General features: G+C 59.8%; 2 protein-coding genes across 3 annotated transcripts; both read left to right on the forward strand.

Annotated features, from left to right (window-relative positions):
• The first annotated feature begins 3103 nt into the window (after positions 1-3103).
• RAB8A (RAB8A, member RAS oncogene family) lies at positions 3104-17093 on the forward strand. The gene is made up of 8 exons (XM_051835792.2): positions 3104-3275; positions 6661-6721; positions 9603-9663; positions 12714-12791; positions 13390-13479; positions 13912-13977; positions 14792-14842; positions 15775-17093. Exons 1-8 carry the CDS (start codon positions 3152-3154, stop codon positions 15865-15867), a joined length of 624 nt encoding a protein of 207 aa, XP_051691752.1. The 5' UTR covers positions 3104-3151; the 3' UTR covers positions 15868-17093.
• A 1714-nt stretch (positions 17094-18807) lies between these two features.
• HSH2D (hematopoietic SH2 domain containing) lies at positions 18808-25286 on the forward strand. 2 transcript variants are annotated; one of them, XM_008249323.4, is made up of 6 exons: positions 18808-19025; positions 19360-19498; positions 21579-21731; positions 22857-22946; positions 23735-23903; positions 24535-25286. In XM_008249323.4, exons 3-6 carry the CDS (start codon positions 21607-21609, stop codon positions 25156-25158), a joined length of 1008 nt encoding a protein of 335 aa, XP_008247545.2. In that variant the 5' UTR covers positions 18808-19025; positions 19360-19498; positions 21579-21606; the 3' UTR covers positions 25159-25286. The 2 variants fall into 2 exon arrangements, with proteins under 2 accessions (XP_008247545.2, XP_051691697.2); XM_051835737.2 differs by having other exon boundaries at positions 18935-19025; positions 19338-19498.
• Positions 25287-25290: the final 4 nt, after the last annotated feature.

Raw genomic sequence — 25290 nt, forward strand, 5'->3', positions numbered from 1 at the left:
GGGGTAGCGAGGGGGAGATAACTGGGCCAAGAACTTTGCAGATGTTATTTATTTACTTTGTACCATGACTTCATGATAGAAGAATGAATGATCTCCCTGTTGCACATGAGAACACCTGGCCTCAGCAACTCAAAAGCTCTTGTCCTTTGTTATCCGCAATCCTGTCTGAGCAGGGCTGTGAAGAATGAGTAGGATTTTAATAGATGGTGAAGACAGGCGAGATGGGCTCACTGTTTGACTTAGGAAAGTGCAAGGCCTGCCCGGACAAGGTTTTCTATGTGTTGTACCCTAGGTAGAAAAGCTGGACGGTTGGCTGGATCCAAAATTGATAAGAGCTAGAATTTAACTTACTGAGGAGTAGAGACCCAAACTGAAGTAAACACATCAAGACATTAGGAAAATGCACTTAGCACCTATTTTCAGGTGGTGGCCTGTACAGACAGGAAGGTGTCAGGAAGATGTTTCAGTACACAGAGTGGTTGCCATGCAGTAAGAGGGAAGAAGTGATCAGAAGGAAGCAATCTTAAAATGTAGCCGACTTGATGGCAGGGATCTGAGAGATGAGAGTGTCAAAGCTGACTAGTTTCACTACCTGAATTGCTTTGATAATCTGGATAAAAGATCCAATCCAGAAAGGGAGGCAGAAAAATCAAAAAGAGGTATGAAAACCTTTTTAAAAATTAATGTGATATGGAAACAAGCTTTTTGCGCTCAAGTACAATTAAAACATGTCCTTCATGTTAATTAAGCAGTAGTTGACAGCTTAGGTGGAAGGTGGGAGCAATGTCGATGGCAGTGTAACTCCCTCCAGTGTGAGCCCTACCATTTCTAGATTGAAGTTCCTCTTTTACTTCTCTCTTCCCCCTCCTCTGCACCCACTTTGGGTGTAGTCTAGTCTCTGGATACTGTTTTAGTCATCCTTGTACCTCAGCACTTAACATGAATGTTCCATGTTTGTTAAACTGACTTGTCCCAGCTCTTGGGGAGTTCCCAGTCCCATAAAGTGTGTGTGGAACACAGGGTGAGAATAGGACAAGGTAGTGAGAGGTATCATACTCAAAAGTATAGATTTTGGACTTTATCTTTATTGAGATCAATATTAGTTAAGTGAGTTAGAGTGAGCACACTGCAGGGTGGAATCTAGGCTAGGGAAAATGGCCAGGGAGACCAGTGGCAACCTGACTGTGGCAGTGGAAGAGCAAGACTCTTGAAAAATCAGGATGTGAGAGATGAGTCAAAAGGTAACTCCAGGTAAGTGAATGTGAGATGAGATTAATTGTGGACATAGTGAGTGTGAAGTTATCTTTGGCAAATCCAAAGGTAGATGTCAAGAAACTAGTTGGACATGGAGGGATGGTGAGCTATGGCTTAAGAAATGAGACTCGTCAGTGTGGAGGTATTAGAAGCCACCGGACTGAATGAGATCACCCAGAAATTGAGACCAGAGACAGAACCACGAGGAACATAAACATCTAAGGCACAAATAGAAATCTTCCAAAGAAGCAGCACCCAGAAATGGGGAAGCAGACACAATAGAAATAAAATCAGGGAGAGAACCAAGAAAAAATCACTTCCACAGTTAGTGGTTGAGTTGTCAAATACCTCAGAGGCTGAGGCTTATGAAGTGGTCAGTGGCTCTGACTGAAGTTTTCTTAACCCTGAGTGAGGTCAGCGAAAAGAATGAGCCTAGGAAGGGTGGAGGAGAGGCCAGGGCCATCTTCCAGAGAGCCTTAGGCAAGCCTCCAGGCCTCTCTGATGCCCTCAGTGTGACCTACAAGAGACTGGACCATCGCTGAGAGGCACAAACCCCAGTGGTTCCAACTTTGGTTCTCTGATGCTTGGTGGTTTGAATTCAAAAACTAACTTCCCACTTGAGAGCCTGGGAAAGTCAACCTCCTGTGGGCCTGTTTTCCCACCATAAGAAAAAAAAATACAAAACTATCATAAAACTTTTTTTAAAAAAAGATTTATTTATTTGAAAGGGAGAGTTACAGAAAGGGAGAGATATCTTCCATCCGCGGATAGCTCTGGTTAGGTCAAGCCAAAGCCGGGAGCTTGGCTCCTCCCACGTGGGTGGCAGGGGCCCAAGCACCTGGGCCATCTTTGGCCGCCCTCCGGGGCACATGAGCAGGGAAGTGGCTCAGAAGTGGAGCAGCCCCAAACTTTTTTTTTTTTAAGTGTTGGTTACCACCGCCAGGCACAGACGCAACGCTCCTTAACGTGACCTAGAATTGCCGCCGCCCTGAGTCCCCGGGCGGGTGACTTGACCGCCTCAGACAGCCGGCTGGGTGTGAGGCTGACGAGGCTGGGGGGATGGACACTAGAAGCTGAAGGTGGCCGGGACAGCCTCTAATTAGGTCCGAGGGCGGGTCTCGCTTGAGGCGTCCCAATTTCTCCTCAGGGCGCAGCTGGCGGCGGGAAAGCCGCTCAGGTCGCCGAGGCCTGGATATTTCTCTTGGCCGAGAGCCCGCAGCCCGTCTCGAGGGGTTGCATTTCTGTCTCGATGAGCTCCCGGCTCTCTCTGTTTCCTCTTTGGCTCCCACTGACGGGCAGGACGCGGAAAACTCCACTTGGCGTTGCCTGGCTACCCAGCCTTCCCGCGCTCGCCTTGGCGCCTACTGCGGCTGCGCGAGCCGTCAGGGCGGGCCCCAGGGGCTCCTCCACGTGCGTGCGCCCTCTGCCGGCGACCAACGATCTTTCAAGTGCGCGTGCGCCTATCCACCAGGCCCCGCCCCTGGGCTGCCGGCGCGCGAAGCCGTTGGCCCCGCTCCCGACTCGCCCCTTCCCCTCAGAGGGCGGGGCGGGGCCTCCCCAGAGCCCGAGGCGGGGGGGGGAGGCGGGGACATGGGATGCCACACCCCCGCCCCGGTCCCTGTTTGAAGCCCCTCTACTCTTCATCGCTGGCCAATCCCAGCCCGCCCTGTCCCGAGCGCCGACCAATGGGAGGCGCGCTCGAGCTGCTTCCGGCTCCGCGCTCCGCTCGCCCCTTCCTCAGGTCTCCCCGCGACGGGCGGGGCTCGGGGGCGGGCGTCGGCCGCGGTGACGCGCGGCGGGCCGGGAGCCAATGAGGGGCGGGCTCGGAGCTGATGGACGGGTCCAGCGGCCAGTGGCGAGGCGCTGGCCGCACTTCCCGTCGAGGAGAGAGTGTAATATGGCGAAGACCTACGATTACCTGTTCAAGCTGCTGCTGATCGGGGACTCGGGGGTGGGGAAGACCTGTGTCCTGTTCCGCTTCTCCGAGGACGCCTTCAACTCCACTTTCATCTCCACCATAGGTAGCGGGGCTGGGGAGCGGCCGGGGGCGCCGGAGGCCCGGGCCGGGCGCGCCCCTGAGGGGCTGGGGCTGAGGCATCGACCCTGGCCGAGGGGCAGCGGGCTCTCAGGGGGTCTGAAGGGAGCCGAGCAGCTGGCTCCGCCGCGCTTCGCGGGTTCCCGGGCCGTGGTGGTGCTGGGGACCAGTGCCTGTTTGGCGAGTGGGTAGACTGAGGCTCCCGCCTCTCAGCCCGCTCCGTCGGGAGTGTCGGTCCGGGGCTGGGGTTTTGGCGCCCATCCTCTCGTGCCGTCCTCGCAGCCCCTTGCCAAGCCAAGTTCATCTGTGGGCGTTGTGGGAGGGGTCGGTCGTACAGAAGTGGATGCTGGGGCACTTGCGCTCTGCCAGCTGCGTGATCGCGCCCTCCTGGGGCTGCAAGTTAAGGTGTTTGTCACGAACCCATTTCGCGGATGCGGGATTTGAGGCTCAGGGTGGCCGGGGGACTTGTCCAAGGTCACACAACCTGCAGAATAAATGGCACGGATGAGACTTGAACCTCGATGCGTCTTGACAGCCCAGAGGAGCCACTTGGGAGCAACACTCCGACCCCCACCTCTCTCTCCTGCTTTTTCCCCTGGGACTGGACTTTAAGGACTGAGCCTCCTCCCTGGCCCTGGAATCGTGAGGGAGAGTGAGGAGCATTTACCCTGCCCCGCCCTCTATCCCACTCAAGGGTGACAGCCCCAGTGAGTGACAGCTGCCCGCCCAGGGACCTGTCATCCCCTCCCCCAAGGAGATGCAAGATACAAGGCTCCGTGAGAAGCCACAGACAGCACCCCACTCCCTATCACAGGGCCCAGGACTCCGTGGTTGTCCCACTGAGGGAACAGCGCTTCCGGCTGGGCCACCCCACGTGGCGGCTGAGCGGAATCCACTTGTCTTTTTCTGTCGGCCCTGCTGACTTCTCATCACCGTGCCACAAAAGCCAGCCCCTGCCCACGATGACAAGGCTGGACCCGGGAGGCACAGCCGTCCCACAGTGGCCTGCGAGCTAGGTAGCCCTGTTCAGGAAGCAGAGGGGACAGTCACCCAGTCCAGGGGTTGACCCCAGACTGAGGAAACTTAGGGAATGGCTTCCCCCCACCCCACCCCACCCCACCACTGCCACCACCACCATGTCACTTGAGCCACATCTCATTATCACCCGGAACTCCACCATGCTGGAGGTCACCATGCCTGCTTTCCTGTTGCTCTTTGCCCTGGAACAAGCACTACCCCTCTCTGAGCCCCGTGTCTTCAGATTAGAACTCCATACAATGAATGAACGGCCGCCCGTGGCCCAGAGCGACAATCTGGGGGAGACCGATTGGTTCCTGGAGTCGCCTCGCGTGGCGGGAGGTGGCACGGGAGCCAGGGTCCTGTCCTGTCCTGCCACACCAGTCTTCTTCCTGTTACATTTGAAGCCGCCTTAACGGGGCTCTGGCTTCTAGGCTTTGCTCAACCATGACCTTGGAGTTAACGGGCCTCGTAAAGTGTGCGCTTGCTAATTGAACCTCGCGTGTTCCTAGAACCCAGGAGGAGTGCAGGACAGAGGGCTGCTCTAGGGCTCAGGCGACTGAGCAGTGCATCTTGAGTTTGTGCAGCCCAGTGACAGGAGGTGCAAAGGATCCGCGCCCGACTGCTTTATCCCTGAGACAGAACTCAGGCACAGAGCCCTTGGATATTGGTATCGAGTGCCCCTCTGGGTTTTCTTAATAGATCGGGGATTGAATGGCTGTTCATTTGCTTCCCTGGGGTTACGTCTTGCCAAGGCCCATTCTTAGGAGCTCCATCCATCATCTGTGGTGTGAACTTGGCCCTGCGGCTCCCTGCGATCCATTCTCTACCAGCCTGGCTCCGTCCCCGCCATCTCCTCGGGGACCCCGCTCCGTGCCTTCTGCGAGACGGATGATGTTTGTGCAAGTGCCTCCCTCACCACGCGCGGCCACCTACACCCTGTGGCTCTGTGGCATGCCAGCCGCCTTCCACGGACATCTGGGCATCAGCACTGGAGCCAGGGCTTCAGAGCCGGCTCGGGTGCATCAGGAGGGGAGGTAGCGACGGCACGAGGCTGGGCGTTTTGTCCCTGTGACAGCAGCAAGGAAGCTGCGTGCAGCCCATTGCCTTGGCAAAGTTGCTAATGGGCAGAGTTCGAGTGCACGCTTGGGTTTGCAGCCACGAACCTGGAGCTCCATCCGGGTCTCCCATGTGGGTGGCAGGGGCCCCAGGCACTTGAGCCGTCTTTGGCTGCTGCCTTCCCAGGCGCATCCACAGGGTGTTTGGATCGGAAGCGCGCAGTAGCTGGGCCTTGAACCGGCGCTCATCCGGGATGCCGGCACCAGCCCCTTTGTAACAGCTTCAGTGAGATAATGGGGTACCGTACGGTGTCACCCACCAACCAGGTACAATTCAGGGGTGCTTTTCTGCACTCACCACAATCCGTTTTGCATTTTGGTCATGCTGGAAGAAACCCCCACCCTCCTCCGCCAATCCCCAGTCTCCCACTCTCCCCAGCCCCCGGCAACCCCGAACACACGCCCGGTGTCTGTGGGCTTGCTGTTGTGGACATTTCTGTCACAAGGTAGAAGAGGTGTGGCCTGGTGCGTGCAGTTTCTCTCGCTCAGCATCATGGCTTCCAGGGTGCATCCCTGCTGCAGCGAGTGTGGGCACTTTGTTCCTTTTTGTGGCTGGGCAGTATTCCACTTTGGGTTGGTCCAGTCACCGGCCGGTGGACCCACAGAAAGGTCTGGAGCAGAGGTTTGCTTGGTGACCTGGTTAGGAGAGCACTGGGGTGCCGGCTCTGAGGGCCCCGCAAAGGCACCCTTGGCAAAGGAGAATGAAGCAGGAGGTGGGGAAGGAGGAGGAGGTAAGGTCAGGACAGTGTCTTGGGAAGTGACCCCGGGGGAGGAGAAATTAGCACAGCTGATGGGCAGAGAGGGACTGGCATGTGCAAAGGCCCTGGGGCAAGAAAGGACATGGCCTGGGTGCCTCGGGGTGTGTGATGGAGCACCGTGCAGGGCCGTGTGGGACAGGGAGACAGGCACGGCTGGCGGCATTGGCAAGGGAGGAGACCAAAGACGTTGGCAGCCTGAGCTCCTGGGTGTGCCCACCATCTGTCACTCTGGGCAGCTCCCGTCGGCTCTGAGAGCCTCAGGCGCCCCGTTCTGTGAAAGGGGAGAGTCTCCAGATGCTTCCAGACTTGCTGGGGAGGAGGCAGAGGGCACACATCCCCAACAGCAGGCAGGTGAACCCCCAAGCGGAGGCAGGTGACCGTTCCCCCAGAAACATAGGTTGGCTGACCCCGCCCCCAGACAGCACCCGGGACAATGGGCTGACCGTGATGGGTCTTCTTTTATTCTTTTCTATTTCAGGAATCGACTTTAAAATTAGGACCATAGAACTCGATGGCAAAAGAATTAAACTACAGATATGGTAAGTGGTGCCCTGGGGCAGCCTCTGAACCCGGCGAGCGCTTGGAGCCAGGAGCCCTTGGTGCCTGCCCCTCCCCACCCCCACACCCCGTGACCTTGGCCTTCATCTCTTGGTGCCCAGGGCTGCCTTCAGGCTGTCTTCAAAAACTCTCAAGTGCTCTCCCCATCAGGGACCTGTGCGCTGCTGCTGTGGCCCGGGGGACTGTGTCCACACCTGTTGGGGACATCACCCCAGGCCCGCTTAGCTCAACCTTCTGTGTTGTTTTTTGTTTTTTTGTGTTTTTTTTTTGAGATTAATTTGAGAGACAAGAGACAGACAGAACTCCCGTCTGTGGGTTCACTCCCCAGATGCCAGAGCTGAAGCTGGGAGCCAGGAACTCCATCCAAGGTCTCCCACATGGGTGGCAGGGACCCAGGCCATCATCTGCTACCTCACAGGGGCCCTGCATGAGCAGGGAGCTGGAGTCAGGAGCCAGAGCTGGGATTCCAAGCCAGGCCCAGCACTCTGATGCGGACAAAGTCCAGGTCTGTGCCCGGGTGCGGAGCCGCCCTGACTGCACCTTTCCTTTGGAGTCCATCAGCTCATACTAGAGTGTAAAGGTCTACTAGCACTTCCTCTTTTTTCTCCTGGGGAAGCCCAAGCCTCGTTTCCTGGCATGCAGACCTGAAACCCAGTCCCCCAACACACACACACACTCACTCACACACACACACACACACACATACCCTGAACTGAAATTCAGCTGAGGCCAAGCCCAGTTGGGGAGACCCACTTCCACCCCTCAGAGCTGAGGGTGACTTCCCTGCCCCATAGAATTAGGGAAGTCGTGAGTGGCCAAGTCCCCAGCACGGGCGCCGACCCTGGTCTGCAGCCCGTTGTACTAGGGAGACCAAATTCAGAGTGTGCTGTGCCATGGGTAGGACTCTGTGCTGAACAGCGGGTCCCATGTCAAGAGTACCCAGGTTCAGTTCCCGGCTCGGGTTCCTGCCCCGAGTTTCCTGTTATTGCAGACTCTGGGAGGCAACGGTGACAGCTTTGCTCACTGCGTTTCTGCTACCTACATAGGGACCTGAATTGAGTCTGTGGCTCCCAGCTTCAGCCCCGACCGCTGAGGGGCATTTGATGGGTGAATCAGTGGATGAGAGTGCTGGCTTGTTACAGGCTTGTTTATTTATTTGAAAGGCAGAGTTACAGAGAGAGAGAGAGAGAGTCTTCCATCTACTGGCTCACTCCCTTAAATGGCTGCAATGGTCAGGACTGGAGTAGCCCGAAGCCAGGAGTTCCATCCGAGTCTCCCACACAGGTGCAGGGGCCCAAGGACTTGGGCCATCTTCCACTGCTGTCCCAGGCCATAGCAGAGATCTGGATCAGAGGTGGAGCACCCGGGACTAGAACCAGCACCCATATAGGATGCCAGCATTGCAGGTGGCGGCTTTACCCGCTGTACCACAGCACTGGCCCCAATAAAATTTTACAACAAGGAAGAAGCCCTAGTACCAGGCAGGCACCCCTGGCTGGGAGCAGAGTGCCAGGAGATAGGCAATGAGGCCGCCTACCCTGCCCTGCCCTGTCTCTGTCCATCACAAATCAGGGTGGCCTTTGCCCTCTGAATCTGACCCCACGCCCCAAACCTGGGGGTGGTTCAACACCTCGTCCGAACTACAGAGCCCGGTGTAAGCTGCTCTGTGGCCACCTCGTAAGTCGGGAGCCGCGGCCGCTCCTCCACTCCCAACACGTTGGCTCCACGGCAGCTTTTGTGCCCGGGTCGCACCTCCATTCCCCTCCCCCCTGCCTTCCCACTCCTGCTTTTTAGCCCTTCCAGGAAAAGTGTGTGTGTATGAGACTTAGAGTTCTTCCAGGAGGCCCAGGACCACGGCCGGGAAGAACAGGGCTGCTCAGAGCCACCCATGCCACCTGGGGCGGGCAGTGGGGATGGGGGACCAGCGCTTGGCCCAGCAGCCGAAGCACTGGTTAGAATGCCCACATCCCATGACAGTGAGTGCTGGCTGGGTTTGGGTCCTGGCTGCACTGCTGATTCCAGCTCCCTGCTGGGGCGCTCCCTGGGAAGCAGCAGGCGATAGCTTAAGTAGTTAGAGGTCCCTACCGCCCACGTGGGAGACCCGGATGGAGCTCCCGGCTTCTGGCTTCCGCCTGGCCCAGCCCTGGGCTGGTGTGGGCATCTGGGGAATAGATCAGTGGATGAGAGCTCTCTCTGTCTCTCTCTGCCTCTCAAATAAATAGAAATAAATATGTTGCTTTTTTTCGTTTTTTTTTTTTTTTTTTTTTTTTTATGATTTAGTTGAAAGGCAGAGTGACAGAGGGAGAGACGAGAAATCTTCCAGCCACTGGTTCACTCCCCAAATGGCTGCAACAGCCGGGGCTGGGCTCAAGTGGAGCCAGGTGCTCCATCCAGGTCTCCCATGTGGGCGGCAAGGACCCACCTGCTTGGGCCCTCACCTGCCGCCTCCCAGGGAGCACCTTAGCAGGGAGCTGGACCAGAAGTAGAGCAGCCAGGACACAAAACAGGTCGCTCCAGTGTGGGCTGCTGGTGTCACAAGCGACAGCTTAACTCTCTGTGCCACAACGCCGGCCCCCAAAATAAGTAAATAAGTTTCGAAAGCGTCAGCTTGGTGCTGGGTGAGTCATTTCAGTGCAGTGCATACATACGGAGTCTTCTAGGGAGAGAGCTAGGACCACAGGAAGAACCCTGGAACCAGAGGCATAGTCTTGCCATGACCTTGGCCCTGATCTTTCAACTAAACGTGGAAGCCGGGCCCCACCCAGCTCTGTCTTCCCCAGGCATCCCCTCCCACCCCAGGAGAAAGCAGGTGTCCTGGCCCCCACCGGTGTCACTGACCCCATTTCTCCTTCTCACGCTCAGGGACACGGCTGGCCAGGAGCGGTTTCGGACCATCACCACAGCCTACTACAGGGGTGCAATGGTACGGACTAGAGGTTTGATTTGTGTGTGGCTTTTTTATGTATTTGAGAGGCAAAGAGAAAGGTTTTCCATCTGCTGGTTCACTCTTCAAATGGCCACAGCAGCCGGAGCTGGGCCAATCAGGAACCAGGAGCTTCTTTCAGGTACAGAACTTGGCCCGTCTTCTGCTGCCCTCCCAGGCGCATCAGCAGGGAGCTGGATTGGAAGTGGAGCAGCCAGGTCTTGAACCTGCGCGCGTGTGGGATGCCGGCACTGCAGGCAGAGGCTTAGCCCACTACGCCACAGCTCCGGCCCCGTGTGTGGCTTTTCCCTGAAGTGGAAATGAACATCCCCCCAGGGCTTCAAGTCCAAAGCCCGGATGTTTCTATGGAACCCAGGTCCCGAGTTAGGTTTTGGAAGAGGCCGCATGCCCTGCCCAATCACCCCCAGGCACATGTGTTTCCCCCTCCCCCCCCACCCCTATCTGGCATCTGAACCAGTGCCAGGCTGAAGCCGGTTCCTCCGGGCGAAGCGGGTGAGATGGGCCGGCATGCCCCAACATCTCGGCCCGGTCCCGTGGCCCACGTCAGCCTCCGTGGAATTCGCTACTAAAAACTTGGCTGTTCCGCCAGGACCTGATAGGTCCAGGCTGTTGGCTGTTGGCTCTGGCGCCCAGGCCTGCGGCAGCTGGGTGACGTGATTGGGAGATCCAGCCGTCATCTCTCAGATATTTCTTTCAGTTTATTTGTTTTACAGATTTATTTATTTATTTATTTGAAAGGCAGAGTGATGGGGGGGGGGGCGTGGGAGGGAGAGCTCTTCCACCCATTGGTTCACTCCCCAAATGGCCCCCAACAGCCAGGGCTGGACCAGGCCAAAGCCAGGACTTTGGAACTCCATCCGGGTCTTCCACATGGGTGGCAGGGACCCAGGCACTTGGGCCATCACCAATGCTTTCCCAGGCGCATATGCAGGGAGCTGGATTAGAAGTGGAGCAGCCAGGACTCGAACCAGCACCCACATGGGTGCTGACTTAACCCACAGCACCACAACCCCGGCCCCCCAGAACACTCTCTGGGCCTGAATCAGGAATGAAAGGGAGAAGGGGCGGGGTCCTGTTCTTAAGGGTCCCAAGTCCATCATGCTAGTGTGAGGTGGGCCCCGGAGACGGGACCCAGGACGTGGACCCTTGGAACAGAAGCCGGGAGCCAGGTCACCCACCCTCACTCCATCCATCTCCTTATACTTGGAAAAATGGAACCCAATGGGAATCTGTCCAAGTGTTTGTCTCCCCACTCCCAGCTCCCTCCCCACGGCAACCCCCTCCCCCAATCACTTATCCGCATAGGCACCAGGGCGTGGGCACTGGGCAGGCAGTGCCCCGCACCTGGGAGCCCTCCAGGGAGACATGAAGTATTTAGAGCGTGCCGCCCCGCAGCGCACGGAACACAATGGAAACTTGACCCGAGCACGGTGCAACCTTAGTGGTCCTCATTAAAATTAAGCGACTGTTTTTCCCCCTCACCTCACGGTGCTCCCATGGAGAGAGGGGCAGGGGGCGCTCCAAAGAGCTGTGTGGCCTCGGGCTTGGTCTCATGCCTCTCTGGGCTGAGAGAGCTACCCCACCCCATTCTCCAAGCCCTCCCCTGCACCAGCCCCCCAGCCCTGGGGTCTTAGCCGGGGTTATCTTGCTGCACATTGACCGTGAACCTGAGTGGACAGGTCATTACTATCCCTGGGCTTCTTTTTTTCTTTTTTATGTGAAAGGCACAGAGACGGAGATCCTCTGTCTGCTCACTCAACTCCCTCAAATGCTTGCCACAAGAGGGGCTGCAGCAGGCTGAAGCCAGGAGCCAGGAGCCCCAGCCTGGTCTCCCACGAGAGACAGGCAGGGACCCCCAGCACTTGGGCCGTCACCTGCTGCCTCCCAGCAGGTGCGTGCACAGGGAGCTGGACTCAGACCCAGGCCCTCCAGGTTGGAATGGGTGTTCCAAGGGGTGTGGCATTTTAGCAGCCACACCAAACTGCGGCCCCCATTATTGTCCGACCGCAAAGCGCTGGAGGCTCAGCCCAGGGCCCTGCCCTGCCCAGAGGGTACAGCTGGCTCCATCCCCCACCAGCCGCCGATGAACTGGACTGAGCAGCCTCAGACCGTGTCCAGCACCATTTAAGTGGCACTCAGTCCCCCCAGCCCCTGGTTGACCCTTGGCAGGTGGGGGGGGGGTGCGGGAGGGCCCACTCGACACCTGTTTCCCTTTGAGTTTCAAATCATTTAAACCTGGACAATCCAGCCCCACGGTCACGCCAGCCACGCCTTCAGCAGCTCAGAGCTGCCATCCCAGAAAGGGTGACCACCACAGCCTGGTGTCCCCGGCTGAGTTTGCGGACAGTTGTGGGGGAGGGGACCGGAAGGGAGTCATGTGGCCCCCTGAGGATGTGTTCCGAAATCTGGACTCCTGAGGGTTTGAAAAAAGTCATCTCATGTGACAGTAGACAGGGGACCAGCCACCCTTGTCCCCCGTCCCTGGTCTGCAGCGTAGAGACTACGGTGCCTGTATGTTCCGGAGCAGGCTGCAGCAACCAGGCTTGGGATGCAACTTGGGGGCAGTGGGGAGGCGGGTCACCGTGGAGGGGCCCGTGGAACACAGCTCACGGCCGGAGGGGCTGCGAAGGGTCACCTCCGGTGTCTGGTGGGCCAGGACCAGTGCCTGGCAGGCCAAGACAGGGGAGACTGGTTGTACCAGGGGTTGGGGGGGGCCCTTGTTTCGGCCCCCGGGGCCATTTATAACATCGTCCAGGGATCATACACAACGACCAGCTTAAAAATCAGCCTGCCATCTAGACTGGCCGAATTTCCAGTCCTGCCCACCATTGCCTTGGCACGGCCGGACCCAATAATTTCACAGGCTCCAGCCCAGTGACCCCGCAGAAGGGTGATGGGGGGTCAGGGTGCTGGCTTCCGGGACCCCTCAGGCTTGGCTGCCAGCGGGCCCAGTCTCCCATGCTTGGGAGGGGACCCCCCACCCCCTCCAGGGTCCACAGCCAGCTGAGCCTGGGCATTCCCCCCTACAGGGTATCATGCTGGTTTATGACATCACCAACGAGAAGTCCTTCGACAACATCCGGAACTGGATTCGGAACATTGAGGAGGTAGCTGAGACCCTGGGGGCGGGTCCCAGAAACCCCTGGGCTTCATCCCCTTTCCCGGGCTGTCACCGGGGAACCCGGCCGATCAGTGGAGAGATTGTGCGGTCCCGAGAGGCAGGGAGGTGCAGGGTGTTGCCGTCTAGAGGGAAGGTTCTGGAAGCACTGGCAGGGCGTGGCGGGTTGTACTTTGGGCTGCCTGCAGCGGGGCTGTGAGGTCAGAGGAGCGCCCCGTGTTCAGGCCAGCAGCTGGCAGTGAGAGGAGACCTTGAGCCCTGGGGGTGGGGTGGGGGACAAAAGCCAGCTTTGTCATGGCCCCGCTCCCCCAAGGCGCTGACCTCACCCCCCCAACCCCGTCTTCCTGGATGGAGGCGGCGCCTGCAGCTTTGCTGACTAAGCAGGTGGCGCCGCTGAAGCCTCAGGTGTGGCCAGGAAACGGGCCCGACCCGGCAGTGGCCGTGGCCCTGTGACCTGGGCCGGCTCCTGGACCCCTCTCGCGTGTGTCCCCCCTCCCCTGGGTCCTGGAGAGCACCTCTGGCGCTGTGATGTTGAGGGGCGGGGGCGCCGGCCTGCAGGCCCGGCTGACCGGCCTCTGCCCCCTCAGCACGCCTCCGCAGACGTGGAAAAGATGATCTTGGGGAACAAGTGCGACGTGAACGACAAGCGACAAGTTTCCAAGGAGCGGGGAGAAAAGGTGGGTGTGGTCAGGCGCGCCCCCTAGTGGCCGGCGCTGGAAAGGCCAATGCCCCCGCCTGGCTTGCTGGGGACTGTTGGGGGGGCGCGGCCCCAGGATGAGCTGGTCCCCCAGTGGGGTGCCTGGCATGGAAATAGAGGCCAGGAAGTGCACGCCCATCTGGTGTCACCGCCCAGCCACTGTCAGGGTCCTAGCAAACGGGGGTGGGGGGAATGGCCGCTGGACTCCAGGCCGCCTCTGCCCTCCCTATTGGGCCACGCTTAGCCCGGGTGCCCAAGGGGTGCCCATGACCGCCTTCTCCTGGCCCAGCAGGGGCCCGTGGGTGCTCCCCCACCCCCAACCCATCTGCTGCCCCCCCCCCGCATGAGGCCAGAGAGGGTACCTGACGGCTGACTCACCCCCACACGTGTGCCTCCCTCCCCCCTTCCACAGCTGGCCCTCGATTATGGGATCAAGTTCATGGAGACCAGTGCGAAGGCCAACATCAACGTGGAGAACGTGAGTCCGGAGCGCGGGGCGTGGGCACCCGCTGATGGGTAGGCAGCCGGCCTCCCGAGGGACGGGCCTGGGGCTTAGAGGAGCCGCCGCTGCGTTCCGCCGGCCGCAGAGCGGGACGTGCGGCCCCTGCCCGCCCTTGGTTGCGCTGTCTCCGCTCCAGGCTGAATGGGCTGCGATGCACACTAGTGGACAGGTGGGGGAGGCGGGCGTTTGGTGCAACCCCAAGGCGCCTGCAGGGGGCGCTCGCACCCGTCGCGGGAGAGCCTGGGTGTCGACCTGGCCCCGCTTCCCACGCCGGCTTCGCAGGGGATGGCTCCAGCCCTCGGCCCCTGCCGCCCACGCGGGGTAACGTGGGCGGAGTTCCAACGCCTGCTTGCAGCCTGGCCCCAGCTGTTTGCCGGCGTTGGAGGGCGGGGTTGGGGGGCTGGGAGCTCTGTTTGTCTTTCTCCTTCTGTCTCTCAAATACAAACAAACAAACAAATCGGCTTTAAACAAAAATCAGATCTTGGCAAGCCATGCCTACAGAGACAGACAGAGGGCTCCCATCTGCCGGTTTGCTGCCCCCGATGCCCGCGGCCAGCGGCGGGAGGCGGGGACTCAGGCAGCCGTCCCAAGGTGGCTGGCGGGAAGCCGGGCCCCGGGGCCGCCCACCCCCGCCTCCCTCCGCCTCAGTCTGCTGGTCTGCAGGCTGGGGGACTTGACCTTGGCCAGGAGGGGGGCGGGGCCAGGAGTGCCCTGCCTGCCTGCGGTGGGCGGCCCAGGAGTGGGGTAGGGGTGTGTAGGACAGAGCGCTGACAATCTGCGTGTCCCACAGGCCTTCTTCACGCTCGCCAGAGACATCAAAGCAAAAATGGACAAAAAATTGGTGAGTCCGGCCAGCCGGTGCCTCCCCGACCCCGGCCACGGCCGCCTAGAGTGTTGGTGCTGGGGAAGAGGGAAGTGTGCAGATATGGGGGTGGGGGCGCCGCCTGCTGAGCGCTCAGCCAGCCGGTGTCTCCGTGCTTTGCCGCAGAAACAAACCCCTGAGCCCCGGGAATGAACGAAGAGGGTTCAGCTGGGCCTCGGGCGGTTCTGCTGGCTGCAGCGCCCCCTAGCGTTGCGGGCGCTGGGCGGTGCGCCCTCTCCTCCTGCCTCTCTGAGTATTTAGTTTTAAGCAGTGTGGTGCTCTGTGTCTTTTTTCGTAAGAGTATTTATTTATTTGAAAGGCAAAGCAAGCACCAGAGAGGGAGGGAGGGAGGGAGGGAGAGAGAGACAGAAAGAGAGCGAGATCTTCCATCTGCAGGAGCAAGCTCACCCCAAACACCCAAAGCCGCAGAGAGGCTGGGCTAGGCCAAGGCCAGGAGCCAGGGATGCCATGCGGGTCTCCCGCGGTAGGGGCAGGGGCAGGGCCCAGGGCTCTGGTATGGGGCGCTGGCGGCGCAGGCCGTGGCCTCCCCTTGCTCTGCACCCCACACACCGCCCCAGCTGGTTTTGTTTTTGTTTTTTTGGGAAGTAAACCCTGTCCTACCTGCTCCTCCCTCTGCCTTGGTGCGTCCTCGGGGTGGGAGTCCGTGTCCTCTCGCAGCCCTGGCCGTGTCGGCCCACCGCGCCCACCCGGTCTTTCCTCTCTCTGCTGCTGTCACAGCTCAGCCCAGCCAGCGCCCACCCCTTGCCATGGCTGCCGCTGGCTGGTTGAAAGGGAACGAATGGGTCGTAGCTGGAAGGTGGGGGACTGGTGGATGGGGCGGGCTGGGGAGGGCTGGGCTGCCGGCCGAGGGCGCCCCGCCGCACCCTGAGACCCCGACCCTGTGTTTGCAGGAGGGCAGCAGCCCCCAGGGCAGCAGCCAGGGAGTGCGCATCACCTCGGACCAGCAGAAGAGGAGCAGCTTCTTCCGCTGTGTCCTCCTGTGAGGACCGCCTCGCTCTGAGCCTCGCTCAGCCCAGCTGACTGTGCCTGCCCCGAGTGAGCCCCTCGCTCGCGCGCTCGCCCGCTCGGCCACCGGAATGCCATTGAGAAATCGTTTCTATTTTAGTAACTGTCTAGAATCCTTGTCCACTGCGGAGACGGAAGAAGTTAAGAATTGGCTCTTTTTTCCTGGGACGTCCGCTGAAGAGGCGCGCGCAGAAATCGCGTACCCAGAGAGAGAGAGAGAGGGGTGGAGCCGAAGTGCGGGGTCCACAGCCGCCCACGCCCGGGGCCAGCGCCAGCTCCCCGCCCCCACTCCCTGGAAGCAAGGCCGCCGCCGCCGCCCGCCCCCCACCAAGGCCAGCCGGGGGTTCCTGGGTGCTGGGCTCCAGGCCCCGAGGGAGGCAGCCGCCGCCAGGCCCGAGCACCTGGCAGCCCGCTTGGCAAGCCTCTTCTCTCAGTTTGGGACAAGTGACAAAAGCCATCCCCGCCCCCGCCCCCCTGCCTTCTTGTTAACTGTTAAACCAAAGGGAAGCACAAAGTAAGGGAACCCCGCGTGCGTGCAGCGCTGGGAGGAAGCCGCCCGCGGGGCGGGGCGGGGTGCCCAGGGGCCACAGGTGACCCCAGCCACGCCCCTGCCCGGTGCGGCCCCGCCCTCCTCCTCCTCCTCCTCCTCCTGCCGCCGGCTCCACGCTGGACATTTGTTTTTCCAGCGGAGGTTTTTTTTTTTTTTTTTCCTTTCTTTTGTCTTTTTCCAGATTCGTAGTGCCATGAACTGATTTTCTGTCTTTTTGATTTCCAGCGGCACAACCCTGGTGACCCTGGGAACCAGCGGGAAACCCCACCCCCCTCCCGCTGGACGCTGGACGCGGCCTTGGGCGAGGGTGGCGCCTTCTGCGGGGGCGGGGGGGGGGGCCGAGCCCCCGTGCATTCCACAGCGCCAGCCCTGGCCCGGCGGGGGGGGGGGGGGGGGGTGTCTGCTGTCCCCGACACAGACTGCCTGGGACCAGGTGACCTGGCCAGAGGGGCACCACCATTCCTCCCAAGCTGCTGTCGATCCAAACCGTTGGCATCATAGATTTCTTTTCTTTTCTTTCTTTCTTTTTTTTTTTTTTTTTCAAATTAAAACCAACAAACCAGCGATAGTCTGCTGCCCTCTGGAATCTCTAATACGCTCTGTTTACATCGATAAATGCACTTACGGAAACAAATTAAAGCTCATTTGAAAGTTCGCAGATTTATTTTTTTAAACCACACACTTTAAATTTTTTTTCATTTATTTGAAAGGAAGAGAGAGATGGGGTCTGGTATCCCCTGGGTCACTCCTCAGATGGCCACAACAGCCAGGGCTGAGCCGGTCTGAATCCAGGAGCCAGGAGCTCCATCTGGGTCTCCCACATGGGTGCAGGGGCCCAAGGACTCCGGGCATCTTCAACTGCTTTCCTAGGCCACAGCAGAGAGCTGTGTTGGAAGTGGAGCAGCTGGGACTCAAACCCGTGCTCCAGTGTGCAGTGTTAGCATTGCAGGTGCCACCATCCGGGCCCCATGAGTCGTGTCTTCTGCTGTCTTCACGGGCCTTAAGGAGGGCCCCTGTGCCCACTGCACAGATGCAGCGACTGAGGCTGGGGGGGCTGAGCTACTCCCAGGAGGTCACACAGCAGAGCAGTGAGACCCCAGGGCTAACCCACAACCCACAGCACCCACCCCTGCTGTGAGGAGGAGAGGGAGGTACTAGTCAGGCTGGGCTGCGGCTGTAGGCCCCCTGGGGAGGCCGTTTCAGCTGGGAAAAGAGGAAGTGGTTTTGCCTGAATGCCCGGGGCAGGGTGGGTGTGTGTCCGTCTGCCAGGTGCAGGGGGGCTGCCCCCAGGGCCCCCAATACGTGCATGAGCCCCACTATGCTTTCACTCACTTTAATAGCCGAAGAGGCTTGAAAAAAAAAAAAATGACCACGCTGATCAGGGACAGTTCACAACGAACCCAGCCCTGGGCTCTGCTGATTTTGAGGCCGCCACAGCCGTGAGATGGAACGCCAATGTGCTCTCCACCAAGGAACTCGGGGCGTGGCCCTGTGTGGCCAGAGACCTCCCCTCCGCCCCCCCAGGGTGTCGGGGTTCCAGCCGGCCTCAGGGCCTTTGCTGTGCCATGCCCCCCACCTTCTCCGCACCCCACTCCCCAAATCACACGGACTCCTGGAGACCCCCCCGACGCCCCTCTGTCTGGGCATTCCCACAGCTGGCAGGCCGGCCATGTTCTAACCTTTGTTTATTGGTTTTTTATTTGAGTGGCAGACGGATGACAGCACTCGGGCTCTGGTCCACTCCCCAAATGTCCACAACAGCTGGGGCTGAAGCCAGGAGCTGGGAGCTCCATCCGGGTCCCCTGTGTGGGTGGCGGGGGCCCGAGTGCTGGAGCCAGCACCTGTGCCTCCCAGGGTACGCGTGAGCAAGGGGCTGGAGTCTGGAGCTGGAGCCAGACTGAAATCCAGGACCTCAGACGTAGGGTGTGGACAACCTCCCATCCGTCTTTGCTGGGCCCTAGGTACCCTGAGGGTTGTCATTCCTGTGGTCCCCTGAGGGCCTGGACACAGAAGGCACTCAGTAAATGTTGTGGCACAGCTGCCACCAGCAACAGAGGCCACTGTTCTGGGTCGGAGCACGGGTTCGAGTCCCGGCTGCTCCTCTTCCGATCCAGCTCTCTGCTGTGGCCTGGGAAAGCAGTGGAGGATGGCCCAAGTGCTTGGGTCCCTGCACCTGCGTGGGAGACCCGGATGGAGCTCCTGGCTCCTGGCTTCAGCCTGGCCCGGCCCTGGCCATTGTGGGCATTTGGGGGACTAGACTGGATCGATCTCTCTCCCTCTCTCCCTCTCTCCCTCTCTCCCTCTCTCCCTCTCTCCCTCTCTTCCTCTCTCCCTCTCTCTCTCCACTGCTCTCTGTTACTCTGCCTTTCAAATAAATCAATCTTTGGGAATAAGAGAAATGCTGTTGGCAGCGAGGTGAGCCGAGCACAGCGGGCCCCCAGGGCTCACCTCTTGAGGAAGCAGGAACCACAAGGGGCCGCCCCGCCCCACCCTGCTGACGCACAGACCCTGAACTGAAACCAAGGCTCCTGCAGCCGGCTCTGTACAGCCCGGAGGGAGGGCCAGGGCCACCCAGGAGTCTCCCAGGTAGGAGCCTCAGAGTCCCCAGACACCCCCCCCCCCCAGCGAGACAGAGCATGGGGTCCGGGCTGGGCCAGAAGGGGTCCTGACAGGCATTGAAATGAGGAGGAAATTTCTGGAGGCTATGAGGGAGGACTTCCTGGAGGAGGAGGCCTCGGAGGGGAAAACTGGGTTGGGGGGGGGAGTCACTCCTGGCAGGCAGAGGCATGGAGGGGAGACGGCAAGCGAGCCCGATGCATTCTGGGTAAAGGAAGCTTGTCAGGGTTGGATTGTAGGGGCAGGGAAGTCGGGAAAACTCAAAAGTTTGAAACTCAGCAGGCGTCCATGCATCCCCAAACAGTTCCTCCTCGGCCACCGGCCTCCTCCCCATCGTCCTCCGTGCCAGCCCAGCGCCAAGTAATGCTGGGGACAAAGAAAACAAAGCCAAGCACGAGACCAAAGAGCCCAGCTCCAGGTCCCTGGGCGGCAGAAACAGCCAGGCAAGTAGACCCCAAATGCGTGTGGTCACGTCTGGGGCCAGGGGAGGAAGGCTGGGAGGGTGGGGAGCAGAGAAGGGTGTGTGGGCTGCCAGGAAGAGGGGACATTTCTGTGGGATTTTGAAGGCTAAGTAGGAGTTCTTCCAAGTAGAAAAAAGCATAAGTTTGTAAGGCTGTGCTAGGTAACCACAGGATTCATGAATTATTTTATGCACCCACTTACAAGAGTGCATCACAAAGTTTAGGGGAAACAGAATTAAAATATTTAATTTAGGGCTGGGTGTTTGACCAGGTGTTTCCTATGCCTACGGCCCGTATCCGAGTGCCTGGGTTCCGGTTCTGGCTCAGCTTCCTGCTAACACACACCCTAGAACGCAGCAGGTGATGCCCCCAGCACTTGGGTCCCCTGCTACCCACATGGGAGACCTGGGTTCAGTACCTGGCCCGTGGTCCAGCCTGGGCCATGGCAATGGCATTTGTAGAGTGAACAGCCTGATGGGATCTCTCTCTCTCTCTCTCTCTCTTTCTCTCTCTCTCTCTCTCTCTCTCGCTTTCTCTCTCTTGCTCTCTCGCTCTGTCTCTGCACACACACGCACAAGCCAAGTTGAAATCCATCTACGGGTTTTTCAAGTGCCTCTTTTCCCAGAATGCTTTGCAGGTGTGTGTGTGTGTGTGTGTGTGTGTGTGTGTGTGTGTTCTACAACGGGGACGTGTTCTGAAAGTCGGCACCGCTAGGGGGCAAACAACCCATCAAATAAATCAACCAACCTTTAAAAAAAAAGGTTTCTCTGAATTGCATGCATAGCGCTTTTTTTTTTTTATTTATTTACAGTTCACACTTTTACGAACTTTTCCTTTCAATTTTTATCTACTTGAGAGACAGACAGACAGCTCCCACACACGGAAGCTGAGGTAGGAATTCAATCCGGGTCTCCCACGCGGTTAGCAGGGACGCAGCATCTGGAGCCGTTCCCCGCTGCCTCCCAAGGTTTTCACCAGCAGGGAGCTGGCATCAGGAGCCGGGGCCAGGGATCGAACCTGGTGTCTCAGTGTGGGCTGTGAACACCCCAGCCAGGGCCCCAGCTGCTGACCATGACGCTCCGGAAGACTCCCTGGCATGGATTTCAAAAATGGTTTTTCACCAACATAAACTCACATTTTATTCCATTTTCCATGAGTTTCGGGGAGGGCCCTCAGGATAGGTAGATACATAGACACACGGAACAGCGAATGGGTGGTAAGTGGGTGGATGGACAGATCGACGGAGGACAGATGGACGGGTGGGTGGATGGGTGGATGGATGGATGGGTGGGTGGGTGGGTGGATGGATGGGTGGGTAGGTGATTGGGTGGATGGATGGATGGGTGGGTGGGTGGATGGGTGGGTGGATGGGTGGTTGGGTGGGTGGATGGATGAGTGGGTGGATGGATGGATAGGTGGATGGGTGGATGGGTGGATGGATAGGTGGATGGGTGAATGGATACAGATAGCTATATGGATGGAAAGATAGATGACAGGATGATGAATGGATGGATGGATAATTTTTTGAGATTTATTTATTATGTATTTGAAAGGCAGAGTTGGAGAGAAGGAATGAGAGGAAGAGAGAGAGAGAGAGAGAGATCTTCCATCCACTGGTTCACTCCCCAAGAGCCTGGACCTCCATCCAGGTCTCCCACCCGGGTGGCCCCTCTGCTTCCCCAGGTGCATTAGCAGAGAGCTGGACCGGAAGTGGAGCAGCCAGGACTCGAACCGGTGCCCATATGGGATGCCGGCACTGCAGGTGGCGACTTTACCCGCTGCACCACAGCGCCAGCTCCCTAGCTCTTCTCATAATGGCGTTAATAAGACTAAACACAAAAGGGAAAGCTCTTCAGGGATTTCTTGGAAGGAGCTGTTGAGTGACTACACACAAAATGCCAGGCACACAGTAGGTGCTTGGGAAATGCAAGCCGGTGTTGAATGCATTGCTCTGTCCAGCCTGGAGGACTTCTCGATGGAGGCGGCACCATAAGCTGCAAGAACAGAGCCAAGCTGAGCAGTGGGCCAAGTCTGACCCTTTCTCTGTCTCTCTCACCCACAGGTAACGTCCCCCCGACCCTGGGGCAGCCATGACAGAGGCCAGAAAGCTGCCTCCCCCGCTACCCCCACGTCTGGACTGGTTTGTGCACACCCAGATGGACCAGCTGGCCCAAGACGGCATCCCCGCATGGTTCCATGGCACCATCTCAAGAGAGTGAGCACAACCCACGCCCTCCCCCTGCCCTGTCTTTCCTCGGCCCCAATCCTGAGCAGAATTCTAGGCTGGGCTCACGATGTAACGAATCTGAGTTTCCCAGCCCCCAAAACTGCCTCCTCCTTGACTCACTGTGTGACCGTGTGCAAGCGACTTCCCCTCTCTGGACCTCAGCTCTACCTGTCCAGCACCCCCTACCTCTCCCAGGCCAGGCATCACCAATCGATAAGGAGCAGGATGCAGCCTCAGAATCCTTCTCAACACAGCTCCTCTCAGTCCATCCGGATAGAACCAAAGCACCCCAGTGAGGATGTGAGCAAGCCAGCCCTCTGAGGCCTGGCTCCACATAGACGGAGACAAGGCAGCCAGGGCCACCCTCGGCACGCAGGAAGTGGACAGGAAGCCGTGGGCACAGGAAGAGGGAGCACCTTGGCGGCCCACTGGACACGGCCATCACAAGTTAATTCTCAGCGCTTACTTCCAGTGTAACCAAGAAAGCATCCATCATTCTGGGCACATGATCGAGCCAAAAAAATGCTTCCAGAGAAAGTCCCAGGACACATGCACCATTCACCCTGGGTCCCTGTGTGGGATCTGCTCAGGGTCCCCCCACACCCCGCGGACACGCAGGCGACAAGGACAAAAACAAACAGATCAAAGTCCCTAGTATCCGGAACAGACGCTCCCAGCTCGTCTGGCAATGGGGTTGCTGTGCCTTTAAGGCTGCTGAGGATCAGAGACGGACAGAGCTCGGCCTGAGGTCACACAGTGTAATGAGCAGCGGAGCTGGGGGCTGGGAACCCACGACCTTCCCGGTGCCACCCGGATCCGCCCAGAGGAGCCCTAACATGGGTGGGGGTGGGGGACACGAGAGGAGGCCGTGTGACCCCTGCATCCTGCTCCTTATCGATTGGTGATGCCTGGCCTGGGAGAGGTAGGGGGTGATGGACAAGCCCCGGGATCAAGGTTCCCCAGAAGCCTCAGACCACCATGGAGAGCCCAGGCTCTGATTGTTCGTTTGGAAAAAAAAACCACAAAGTCCTAGGAGGACCCAGGGGGACAGGAGCCTGGACCCTGACTATCTCCTCCCTGTGTGTGTGTGTCCACCCCACCCCCACCCCCCAGGACCGCCGAGAACTTGCTGGAGTCACAGCCGCTGGGGTCCTTTCTCATCCGGGTCAGCCACAGCCACGTGGGCTACACCCTGTCCTACAAGTAAGCCTCGGATTAGGGGGCCCGGGCTGGCGGCAGGTGCACTCTGGGCGTGGCCTGTTGGCCTGGAGACGGCTTGTGGGCGGGGCAGGGGGCCCCGGCTGGCACGGTGGGCGTGGCCTAGGCTTTCACCATTGCAGGCGGGCATTCTTGTCTTGGCCAAGTCGGACCCTTTTGGGGGAGGGAGACGCGGGGAGGCCCAGAGCCGGATCCGATCTTGGTGTGCGGCCGCAGAAGGCAGGTGCGGGGTTCAGGCAGCCACACCCCACGTCGGGGCGCTGCGAGGGATTCCCGCCTCTGCTCCCCTGCTCATGCGCACCCTGGGAGGTAGCAGGTGCAGGCGTGGCTCCAGCGCCTGGGTCTGTGCCATCCACCTGGGAGACCTGGGTGAGGCTCCTGGCTTTGGCCTGGCTCAGCCCCGGCTGCTCTGGATGGGAAAAAAAAAAAATCCAATGGCTTAACTACAGCTACCCACCATGGGAAACCCTTGGCCCCCGGGTCACACAGCCTAAGACTGGCTTTGTCATTTCTTGCTGTGCGACCTTAGAAAGTCACTCAACCCCTCTCGGCCTCTCAAAGCCCTTCGTGGGCCATTGCATCCGTTCAGAGATTGGCCAAGCATCTACTGAGCGCCTGCTGTGTGCTAGGCACCTAGCCTTCTTCGGGGGTTACACTGAGCCCTGGCCAGGCTTGGCGTGAACCTTCGCGGCTCCGGGTCGCCAGTGGGGAACCGGAGGCGCGCTGGGGCGGGCGGGCTGTGGGCCGCTCAAGGGGAGGCGGTGTCTCCGCAGAGCCCCCGGCTGCTGCCGCCACTTCATGGTCAAGCTCCTGGACGACGGCAGCTTCGTGATCCCCGGGGAGCAGGTGGCCCATGCCTCGCTGGGCGCCCTGGTCACCTTCCACCAGCAGCACCCGGTCCAGTCGCGTGCGGAGGAGCTGCTGACACAGCCCTGCGGGCAGGTGAGGACCGCCAAGGCCGCGGCCGGCCCTGGCTTCGCTGTGGGGTGCGGGGCGCGAGTCTGTATAAGGCTCGGTGGGCGTGGCCCGGGGGGGCTTCGCTGTGGTGGGCGGGGCGCGAGTCCATATACGGCTCAGTGGGCGTGGCCAGGGGCTTAGCGGTGGTGGGCGGGGCGCGAGTCTGTATATGGCTTGGTGGGCGTGGCCCGGGGGCTTTGCTGTGGTGGGCGGGGCACGAGTCCTTATAAGGCTCCGTGGATGTGGCCCAGGGCTTAGCTGTTACCTGCCGGGCATGATTCCTTATTATTATTATTCAGTGGGTGTGGTCTGCAGCGGCACTGTTGTGGGCGGGACCCGACTCCCTGTTAGATTCAGGGGGCATGGCTTGGGCCCTGAGACTCTGTGTGGATGGGGCACAAGTCCTCAGAGGGCTCAGTGTGTGTGGCCTACAGGCCAAGACCTGCCGTGGGCGGGGCCTATTTCCGTAGACATTTTGGTGGGTGGGGCCTGGTTCCCCCACGGCTGCTGTGGGCGGGGAAGTTCCTGGGACCCGCCTGCCCGGGCGTGTCCCGGGCCCCAGCCCAGCCTCTTTCGCCCCGCGTGGGACTGAGCTGCAGGGCCCTCCTGCCCCCAGGAGGATCCAGAAAACGTGGACTACCAAGATCTCTTCATTTACTCCACCGCACTGGCGGAGGACGCTTGCCGCTCCGCCCATGGCCCCGGCGACCGTCAGCCCACGGACAGCAAGCCATCGGCGGAGACGGACCGCGGACCCAGCCCGGAAGCCCCTCTCGGGGAGGCCCGGCAGGGAGTCTGGAGGAACCTCAAAGCGCTGCCGCAAGTAGGCAAGAGGCTCCAGGAGCAGCTGAGGTCCCGCCTCTCAGCTGTGAGCTTCTCGTCGCTCCGGGACCCCGGGCGGACGGCGGCGACCCAGGGCTCCGGGGCCAGCACAGGCAGCCAGGGACACTCGGGACACCCGGCCCGGGCGGGCAGTGTCTCCTCCGCGGAATCCTCGGTGGCCACATCCCTGAAAAGCCTCTCACAGCCTTCGAGAGACAGAGACGCCCCCTCCAGGAAGGCCACCAGGTCTACGAGCTGGAGCGAGCCGACACCCAGGCACCGCAGCTGGCACCACGCGGCCGTGAGGGCGCTGTCCTCCCACGGGTCCGAGCCGCGGCCGGGGGACTTGGAACAGCCCGAGGACTGGCTCCCCGAGGAGTATCGCCCGCCGCCGCCCTTTGCGCCAGGGTACTGCTAGAGGACAGGGCGATCCAGGCTCCGGGCCCCTGCCGCTGGGGGGCCAGCCTTAGCCCTGAGCCTCCCCTCCCCACTGTCTCCAGTCCCCAGGGACCAGGGACACTAATAAAGTGCTTTGGGGACCTATTCCCAC

The sequence above is a fragment of the Oryctolagus cuniculus genome, chromosome 16 (genome assembly GCF_964237555.1).
Source record: "Oryctolagus cuniculus chromosome 16, mOryCun1.1, whole genome shotgun sequence".
In the NCBI taxonomy this organism is placed as follows: domain Eukaryota; kingdom Metazoa; phylum Chordata; class Mammalia; order Lagomorpha; family Leporidae; genus Oryctolagus; species Oryctolagus cuniculus.